Source organism: Heterodontus francisci, unplaced genomic scaffold (genome assembly GCF_036365525.1).
Source record: "Heterodontus francisci isolate sHetFra1 unplaced genomic scaffold, sHetFra1.hap1 HAP1_SCAFFOLD_1082, whole genome shotgun sequence".
Classification (NCBI taxonomy): Eukaryota; Metazoa; Chordata; class Chondrichthyes; order Heterodontiformes; family Heterodontidae; genus Heterodontus; species Heterodontus francisci.
The window spans coordinates 165,409-174,867 of record NW_027142029.1 but is presented as its reverse complement, the minus strand read 5'-3'; the positions used below and the strand labels follow the sequence as shown (position 1 = coordinate 174,867).

General features: G+C 59.4%; 1 protein-coding gene across 6 annotated transcripts; it reads left to right on the top strand.

Annotated features, from left to right (window-relative positions):
• Positions 1-111: 111 nt before the first annotated feature.
• On the top strand, positions 112-9,121 carry LOC137366320 (zinc finger protein 384-like). 6 transcript variants are annotated; one of them, XR_010973342.1, is made up of 10 exons: positions 112-217; positions 2,750-2,817; positions 3,161-3,404; positions 3,476-3,830; positions 3,929-4,153; positions 4,526-4,604; positions 4,803-4,961; positions 5,187-5,354; positions 8,394-8,615; positions 8,720-8,800. XR_010973342.1 is itself a non-coding variant. In XM_068028217.1 (10 exons), exons 2-9 carry the CDS (start codon positions 2,755-2,757, stop codon positions 8,798-8,800), a joined length of 1,374 nt encoding a protein of 457 aa, XP_067884318.1. In that variant the 5' UTR covers positions 113-217; positions 2,750-2,754; the 3' UTR covers positions 8,801-8,814; positions 9,033-9,121. The 6 variants fall into 6 exon arrangements, 3 of the variants coding, with proteins under 3 accessions (XP_067884318.1, XP_067884319.1, XP_067884320.1); XM_068028217.1 differs by lacking the exon at positions 8,394-8,615 and adding an exon at positions 9,033-9,121 and having other exon boundaries at positions 113-217; positions 8,720-8,814; XR_010973344.1 differs by having other exon boundaries at positions 114-217; positions 3,476-3,782; positions 8,720-8,797.
• The last annotated feature ends 338 nt before the right edge of the window (positions 9,122-9,459 follow it).

Sequence of the window (9,459 nt, the reverse complement as noted above, 5' to 3'; positions counted from 1 at the left end):
TCCGCCCCGCCGCCGCCCGCCCCGCCCCCCCCCGCCGCCCCCCCGCCGCCGATTAGTCGGGGCCGCCGCCGATTAGTCGCCGATTAGCGGCGGCGGGCGGGCCGGCGGGGGCGGGGGGAGGGCCGGCGCGGGGGGAGGGGGGGCCGGCGGGGGCGGCCGCCGCCGATTGGTGGTGCGGGGAGTGTGGTGGGTTCCGATTGGGAGTCGATTAGTGAAGGTGGGTTGGGGTTGGTGTTGGGGGGTGGGGGGGAGGCAAGGGGTAACCAGGGAGGAAGGAAGGTTTGCTGAAGTGTGGGGCTGGTTGTTATGGGTTGGGGAGGTTTCGGGTGGGTGGGGTGGTAGAAAGAGCCAGATCCGGGGGGTGGGGGGGGGGGAATCGATTGTAATCGATTAACCATGGAGGGAGAGGCAAGCCAAGTGGGAAGGCCGCTGGGGAGGAAGGATTGTGGAAGCGGAGTCGATTATAATCGATTGGAGAGGTTCCCGGGAGAGGGAGAGGGGGTGGGGGTGGGGGGTGGGGGGGGTGGGGGTGGGTAGCTGTGGTTTTGGAGGAGGTAAAACGGAGACATGGGGGAGGGGAGTCGATTATAATCGTTTAGCGATGGCGGGTGTTGCAGGGGGTTCATTGTGAGGGGGCGGAAACGGAAGCCAGGTGGAATTTGTGGGAACAGAACCGACTATAATCGATTGGGATGGCTTCGGGCGAGGTTAATGGGAGGACTGAAAAGGGACGTAGGACGGAATTGATTATAACCGATTACTGATGGCGGGAGGTGTAAGAGCATGGGGAGGGGTTAATGTGGGGAATCAGGTAGACAGGAGTATAGGGAAACAGAACCGATTATAATGTTTAGTTTAGTTTAGAGATACAGCACTGAAACAGGCCCTTCGGCCCACCGAGTCTGTGCCGACCATCAACCACCCATTTATACTAATCCTACACTAATCCCATATTCCTACCACATCCCCCACCTGTCCCGATATTTCCCTACCACCTACCTATACTAGGGGCAATTTATAATGGCCAATTTACCTTACCAACCTGCAAGTCTTTTGGCTTGTGGGAGGAAACCGGAGCACCCGGAGAAAACCCACGCAGACACAGGGAGAACTTGCAAACTCCGCACAGGCAGTACCCGGAATCGAACCCGGGTCCCTGGAGCTGTGAGGCCACTGTGCCGCCCTAATCAATTAGAAAAGATCGGAGTGGGCGGAGGGGAGGTGGTGGTTGGCAAGAGGTAAACAGATCCGGATGAGGGAGGGTAGTGATTATAATCGATAAGGGGTGGAGGGAATTGCGGGGCTGGGGAGGGGGTTAATGCGGGGAACCAGGTGGAAAGACTTTGCGGAAGCAGAACCGATTCTGATCGATTGAGAGAGGTTTTGGGGTCAGACCTGGACACGGGAGGAAATCGATTATAATCGATTCGGAGGCGCGGGGGACAAGTTCGCCCAGCATGAGCTCTGGCCATCCCAATGCGTCGTTTAAACGGGTTGTTGCTGTTGTCATGCCGGCAAACGTGGCAGCAAGATCCCACAGGCAGCAGCGATATGTTGGCTGAGGGGTAAATATCAGCGCCAGGATGCACGAGCCAGGTTTTTTTTAATGAACAACAAAAATTTATCGGTTTATTATTAAAAAAAAGTTTTCACCAGCAATGAAGTAGAACACAAACGCACAGATTGAAATTTTAAAGTTCCCTTTTGACTTTAGCCCTTCGCACTCTCGCACACACACCGACCGGTTAACCGGAAAAAAAGGATTTTTGTTTAGAGCTCTGTTACAGACAAAAAAAACGCGGGCTCATTCTTGAAGAAACGGCATATGAGATATGTTGTTCCCAAAACTGGCAAAACTCTCCGGCCTCTGAGTAGACCTAGAAGGGTCACTGGGATCTTTTAGAACAGTTCTTTCCTTCAAAGACCGGAGGCGAGATGAGTTGACAAAGTGGCCTTCTCTGGGTCTTTTAGAGAGGTGCTGGAAAGATGAGCTGGGTGGTGGTCTTCTGTCCTTCCTTGGGAATTCTCGCCTCTCCTTGGAATTTCTCTGCTGCTTCCACAGGCCTTTTAAAGAAATGGAACAGGCTGGGCTGAGCTGGGGTTCCGTCCTTCAGTTTTATTTTTATAAACGTCAACCCCATTTTAAACGGCTCATTCCCAACCCCAATCAATTCAAAAGTGAAGCCGGAACAGAGAGCCCACCTTCTGACCTGTCACTTCTCTGCACACCTCTTCCCCCCAGTTACCAGGGTTTCTGTTCTATCTTCAGCTTCAGTCATGTGGCAACCAGTAAATGTTGTTGTCAGACAAGTCGTCTTGATTAACCTCTCGCTCCCAACATTTCCTCCGTTTGACTCAGAATTTCTCAAAAAATATATTTAACAAAAAACAGAAGCACTTCCGTAAAAATATCCACCCAAGAAGGCAGACGGTGCCCTCGGTTTAACGTCTCATCCGAAAGACGGCACCTCTGACAGCACGGCGCTCCCTCGGTACCCCACCTTGATGGCGAGATGCTCCCTTTGCTGTGCAAAGTGGCCCCGGGTCATTGGGAGCGCAATTGCAGTTTTGTGGTGGAAGTTAGCTGTTGCGTTGGCGAGGGTGCTGGGAATCGTACTGTGCTACTGGGCACACTCGTGTTCCCTTCCATGTTCGGGGTGTTCGGATGGGGAAATAGCAATGTCAACATGTCACACTGGGCTGGACTTTCCCAGCTGCGTACTAACTGCTCTCTCTCTGCTGCTGACAGGGAGAATGGAGGAATCACACTACAACAACAACTACTTCTGGACTCCCATTTCAACCATGGCAGGACAGGTGAGATCAAGAACATTGCACGCGCGCTTTCCCGCTGCGTCCCTGTCGCGCGCGTATGTGTTCTCCCTCCTCTCGCTCTGCTCCTGCCCTCTCTCGCTCCCCCATCTCTCTCCCCCACCCCCCTCACTTCCCTGCTCCCCTCTAATCGTGCATATGAGCACGGGTCCTGGGGGCCTGGGCGCGTGGCTGCGCATTCCTGGCACTGGCGAGAGCGCGGGGCGGGAGGTCTCGCACGAACGACCATGCCCTCCAGCGAGACGGGTGCGCCGAATCTCACTGGCACCTCTCTAAACTGCACCTCCCCCAACCCCGCCCCTCTCTCTCTCTCTCTCTCTCTCCGCAGTTCGAGAACGTGATGTTTATCAATAAGATCAAAGAGCAGCTGATGTCGGAAAAGGCCTGCTCACAGTCTCAGTCTCCGCCCCAGCCCTCGCAACAGCAGTCCGAGGTCCAACCTTACCCGCCGGTCCTCATCAGCTGCCCGGGCCAGACGCCGAGCGCCGACATCAAGCAGGAGGGGCAGGCGCAGCCCGTTGTCACGGAGAACGTCACGGTCCTCCCTCTGCCTTCCACCGCCCTCATGACAGGTGGGTACGTCCGCGGGAGGAGGAGGGGCACGCCCACGCAGTCCGCCGTAACCTCCGCTCTTCTCTTCCAGGCCTGGTCATCGCATCGCCCAGCGCAAGCCTGGCGGCCTCCAGCGGCGGGCTGGTCCACACGCCCACCTTCTCGCTGGCCAGCGCTCCGGCGATGATCGTGTCGGGGCTCGCGGCCCCCCTGCCTCCGGGCCTAGAGAAGAAAGCCCCGGACGCAGCCCCGGCCCCCCAGGACGAGGGGCACCCCAAGACCCCGGGAGCCCGCAAGAGGAAGGGGCGCCTGGGCAGCGAGCCGACGCTGGCCGAACTGGCGGACCCCTACGCCGTGCCGAACGACGACGACGGGACGAAAGACGGCAAGTCGTACAGGTTAGGAGAGCCCGGGAGGGTACACGTGGAGCGTCGCACTGAGGGAGGGTCAGTACTGAGGGAGCGCCGCGCGGAGGGAGGGCCAGTGCCGAGGGGGGCGCCGCGCTGTCGGAGGGTCAGTACTGATGTTGGTGGTCGGTTCGCAGGTGTCGGATCTGCCCGCTGAGCTTCGGATCCAAGTCAGAGATGCAGCTCCACGCCAAGTCCCACACGGAGTCCAAGCCCCACCATTGCCCGCACTGCTCAAAAACCTTCGCCAACACCTCGTATCTGGCCCAACACATCCGCATCCACTCGGGGGCCAAGCCCTACAACTGCAGCTACTGTCAAAAGAACTTTCGACAACTGTCCCACCTCCAGCAACACACACGGTGAGTAGGGAGAGGGGAGGGAGGCGGGGAACGGGGGAGTGGAGAGCAGAGAGGGAGGGGTGCGAGACGGGGAGGGGGAGGGAGTGACACAGGACAGCCGGGGGCGGGGGAGGTTGGCAGCTGGGATTTTGCCTCGGGTGTGTGTTTGGGTCTCGGGACCCAGACTGGCTGGGATCTTCCTGTGCCTGGGTGTGGGCCTGGGGACCTGGACTGACTGGGATCTTTCTGTGCCTGTGTGTGTGTGTGTGGGGGGGAGGGGGGGCGGGGGGTTCCTCAGGACCCAGACAGAGTGGGATCTCCCTATCCGTGTGTGTGTGTGGTCCTCAGGACCCAGACTGACCGGGATCTTTCTGTGCTGCTCTCTGTCCCCAGGATTCACACGGGAGATCGGCCTTACAAGTGTGCGCAGCCTGGGTGTGATAAATCCTTCACGCAGCTCTCAAACCTCCAGGTAAGATGGGCCGCCATCCCTCGACTCCCTTCCCCTGCCCTCCCTTCCTCCCCCTCTCTCCCTCCCCTGACCCGTCCCCCTCCCCCCTTCGCTTCCTTCCCCCCGGGTTGGGTGCTCGCCCCAGCAGTCTGCGGAGTTGTGTATTTGTCACCACTCTGACTCTCTCTCTCTCTCTCTCTCTCTCTCTCTCTCTCTCAGTCACACAGGCGACAACACAACAAAGACAAGCCCTACAAATGCCCGCACTGTCATCGGGCATACACAGACTCTCCGTCACTCCAGGTGCATTTGGCCACCCACACGGTCAAACACATGAAGGCGTACGCCTGCAACTCCTGCCGAAAATCCTACACCTCGGTGCGTAGACTGGCTTTCCTGGAGCAGCGGGGGAGAGGGGACAAGGTGGGGGTGTGGGCTGGACGGGGAGTTACACTGTCAGGGTAATGTAGAGGGAGCTCTGTATTGTATCCGTCCTGGGAGTGCTCGATGCTGACACTGGGTATAAAGTGGGGTAGGGGGTTTACACTGTCGTAACGAGGGAACGGTTCCCGCTGTGACCTGTTTTTTTTCTTGTGTCCGCAGGAGACGTACCTGATGAAACACATGCGGAAGCACAAGGCGCCAGAGACGGGGCCCGACCCCTACGGGGCTGCCCCGCCTCCCCCGCAGGGGACCCCCTCCGACCCGGCCCAGTGCTCCTTCGACCTCCTGCCCTTCAAGGCGAACCCGCACAAAGACCCGTGCCTGACGGTCAGCGCCAGCGCTCTCCAGGTCGACCAGATGGGCGGCTCCTAAGCCCGGCCGTCCGGCCTGCCCTCCGTCCCTCCCGAGGGGGGAGGGCGCGGGAAGGGGGCGACGGATTGGACTGTGGGGACGCGGCGTGTGTTGTGGGGGGGGGGGTTGGGGGGCGTGGGCTGAGGCGACGGTTTGGTGGCGGAGGGGGCGAGGGACGGCGCGAGAGGCGCCCTGCGGGCACGGAGGCCCACTGTCTTGGCCTGACTTGAGGGGGGGAGAGCACACACGGGTTCTTCAACCCTCCCTGCCACCTCCCTCCTGACCAGATGCCCTCCGTTCCCCCCACTCCCCGGCCCACTTATCCTGTGTGTTGGCCCAGCTTTGGCCCTCAGCAACCCAACTCCTAAGCCTGAGGCCTACTTTGGCCATCTTGCTGGTCTTGACCGTTAGTTGTCACTGACGGTCTGCAGTGGACTCTCAGCCACTCCCTGCTCCACCACCTTTGTGTTCGTCCCACTGTCCATATTCATATATATATATATATATATATATATATAAATATATCTTTCAGTTTGTTTTTTTGTAATCCCTGCATTTTTAATGTTTCCCCATGTTTTTACTCTTGTGATTTGTAAATCTGGACATCGCGTGCTCTCTCTCTCGCTCTCTCTCTCTGCCTCTCGCTCTCTGTCTCACTCTCTCTCTGTCTCTCACTTTGTCTCTCTCACATTATCGCTCTCTCTCTGTCTCTCTCTTTCTCTCTGTCTCTCTCTTTCTCTCTGTCTCTCCCTCTCGCTCTGTCTCTCCCTCTCGCTCTGTCTCTCCCTCTCGCTCTGTCTCTCCCTCTCGCTCTGTCTCTCCCTCTCGCTCTGTCTCTCCCTCTCGCTCTGTCTCTCCCTCTCGCTCTGTCTCTCCCTCTCGCTCTGTCTCTCCCTCTCGCTCTCTGTCTCTCCCTCTCGCTCTCTGTCTCTCTCGCTCTCTGTCTCTCTCTCGCTCTGTCTCTCTCTCGCTCTGTCTCTCTCTCACTCTGTCTCTCTCTCTCGCTCTGTCTCTCTCTCTCGCTCTGTCTCTCTCTCGCTCTGTCTCTCTCTCTCGCTCTGTCTCTCTCTCTCGCTCTGTCTCTCTCTCTCGCTCTGTCTCTCTCTCTCTCACTCTGTCTCTCTCTCTCTCTGTCTGTCTCTCTCTCTCGCTCTGTCTCTCTCTCACTCTGTCTCTCTCTCTCTCTCTCTCTCCTGCTCTCTCTGTCTCTCTCTCTCTGTCTCTTGCGCTCTCTCTCTGTCTCTTGATCTCTCTCTCTCGCTCTTGATCTCTCTCTCTCGCTCTCTGTCTCTCTCTTCCCCCCCCCGCCTCCCCCCCCCCCCATCTTCCCCTTTCCATCTCTCACACGCCCATCCCCCTCCCCTGAGGGAGGCTGAAGTAAGTGAGGGGTTACGAGGAGTCGTGCAGTCTGGGTGATTCACAGCCAGAGTGCTGGTGGTGGTCTGTGTGTGTGGTGATGGGACGAGGGGGGTGTCTCACATAACCAGACCTCGACTCCCCGTCCCCGCCACCGCCCGTCCCTTCCCTCGGCCGGATTGAGATCCCCCCCCCCCCCACCCCAACCCCCGCGTCCCCGACAATCCCCGGCCGTGAAGGGAGGGACCCAGTCGTCAAGGGCTGAGGGGGGAATGCAAGGAGCGGGGAGCGGCTGAACCTTGTAAATAAGTGAGAAAACGAATAAAAAGAGGGAATCCTTTTGGGCTTTTATTTCCTCCTCCTTTCTGTGAGAAAACACGGTCTCTGCTCTGCGGGGTTTGCGTCCCTTGCGAGGGTTGGCGCGTCCCTCACGAGGGTTGGCGACTCCCTCCCTCGCGCCCGAGCCCAGCCACCGGGAAGAAGCGATGGAACGGGGGAGTTCTCAATTCCGCTGATGTCACAGTCGGGAGTGTTTTCTTTCGAAACGCGTCCGGTTTGCCCGCCACACAACCTTCCCGGAGGATGGGTCCCCTGTGCGCAAGCTACGCCCGTCTCGTCCTCGCGGTTTGCGGTGAGGAGCGGAAGGGGAGGAGGATCAGAGACTTCCCCAGCGCGGGGAGGCCAGCTTTACTCAGTATCTAAACTCCACCCTCCCCGTGCTGTACCTGTCCTGGGGAGTGTTTGATGGGGGACAGTGTAGAGGGAGCTTTACTCTGTATCTAAACTCCACCCTCCCCGTGCTGTACCTGTCCTGGGGAGTGTTTGATGGGGGACAGTGTAGAGGGAGCTTTACTCTGTATCTAACCCCCGTGCCGTACCTGTCCTGGGGAGTGTTTGACGGGGGACAGTGTAGAGGGAGCTTTACTCTGTATCTAACCCCCCATACTGTACCTGTCCTGGGGAGTGTTTGACGGGGGACAGTGTAGAGGGAGCTTTACTCTGTATCTCAACCCCCCGTGCTGTACCTGTCCTGGGGAGTGTTTGATGGGGGACAGTGTAGAGGGAGCTTTACTCTGTATCTAACCCCCGTGCCGTACCTGTCCTGGGGAGTGTTTGATGGGGGACAGTGTAGAGGGAGCTTTACTCTGTATCTAACCCCCCATACTGTACCTGTCCTGGGGAGTGTTTGACGGGGGACAGTGTAGAGGGAGCTTTACTCTGTATCTCAACCCCCCGTGCTGTACCTGTCCTGGGGAGTGTTTGACGGGGGACAGTGTAGAGGGAGCTTTACTCTGTATCTAACCCCCCGTACTGTACCTGTCCTGGGGAGTGTTTGACGGGGGACAGTGTAGAGGGAGCTTTACTCTGTATCTAACCCCCCGTACTGTACCTGTCCTGGGGAGTGTTTGATGGGGGACAGTGTAGAGGGAGCTTTACTCTGTATCTAACCCCCCCGTACTGTACCTGTCCTGGGGAGTGTTTGACGGGGGACAGTGTAGAGGGAGTTTTACTCTGTATCTAACCCCCCGTACTGTACCTGTCCTGGGGAGTGTTTGACGATGGGACAGTGTAGAGGGAACTTTAACTTTGCCTCTGACCAAGCCCCCTCATCATCTCCTTCCATTCCCTGACTTTGCGCTGTTTCCTGTCGCCCTGTAGGGCTCCTCCTCGGCGACCGCGTCTCCCTTGAGGGAGCCGCCGGCGCGCTGCGGACCGTGCTGGGCTCGCCCCTCTCCGCCCGCGAGTACGGGACCTTCTTCGCCGCGCTGCGGCCAGGGCACCGAGCCGCCCTGGTGTGCTGGAAGCGGCTGAGAGGGGGCTGCGACGGTGAAGCCGTGGCCCTGCTGGACGCCCTGGAGAACCACGGCCTCGTGCCGAGAGGTGAGGGCGGATTCCCCCGCGTCCGCGACCCCCGCATCACCTCTTCCCCCCCCCCGCCCACCCAGCGCACAATCCCGCCCGACCTCAACTCTCTGTCTCCGCAGGTCCCGTCTGCAGCGACATCCCTGGCTTCGCCCGCTTCTCCGACTTCTGCGAGTTTGCCGCGTACCGCTGTGCGACGGTGAACTACTACGCCAAGGTGAGGCCTAGTCGGCGCCTGGGGCCCTTTTCTGAGTTCAAAGTGGGGGCGCCGGTGGGATTGAGTGTGTGCGGGCGAAGGTGGGGGCTGCGGGGGGAAACCTACGGCTCGGACAACTGAGGGTCTCACTCGCACGTCTCTCTCCCCCCCCCCCCCGTTAATCCCTGTCCTCCTTCCCGCACCATCTCCACCCCCCTCCCCACCCCGACCCGTTGCAGAGAGTCCCGTGCCGCGAGGAGGCGGAGGGAGAGCCCGGCCGGGCCGAGAGGCCGAGGAGGCGCGTCGCCGGCCGCCGCAGGATCCCGCGGTCGGACTACGAGGGGGAGCCGCCGGCCTGGAGCCTGCCCCGGGCGGCAGGAGGTCCGCCAGCCCCCTCCGAGCTGGAGGCGACGCAGAGGGAGCTGCAGGAAGTTCTCGGCCGCCTGAGGGACCCCCAGGCGTCCCAGGCCGCCGAGCGCCTGAAGGAGGCCGTGGACCGAGGCGACGCGGAGGCCGTGCAGCGGGAGTCGGAGAGGCTGGTCGAGGCCTTGAAGGAGGCAGGCCGGGGCTGAGGCATCGCTGGGGGGAGGGGGGAAGGGCCTGAGGGGGGGAGAATGCAGAGTTTGAATTAAAAAAAAAACTCCAAAAAAAAAGTGTGTGACATTC

Bases quoted from the DNA above. Each gene is read 5' to 3' on its own strand.
- LOC137366320 (XM_068028217.1), top strand. From the start codon at position 2,755: ATGGAGGAATCACACTACAACAACAACTACTTCTGGACTCCCATTTCA. The intron at 3,831-3,928 runs GTCAGTACTGAG...GTCGGTTCGCAG, and splicing joins GAGCGTCGCACTGAGGGAGG to GTGTCGGATCTGCCCGCTGA. The intron at 4,962-5,186 runs GTGCGTAGACTG...TTGTGTCCGCAG, and splicing joins GCCGAAAATCCTACACCTCG to GAGACGTACCTGATGAAACA.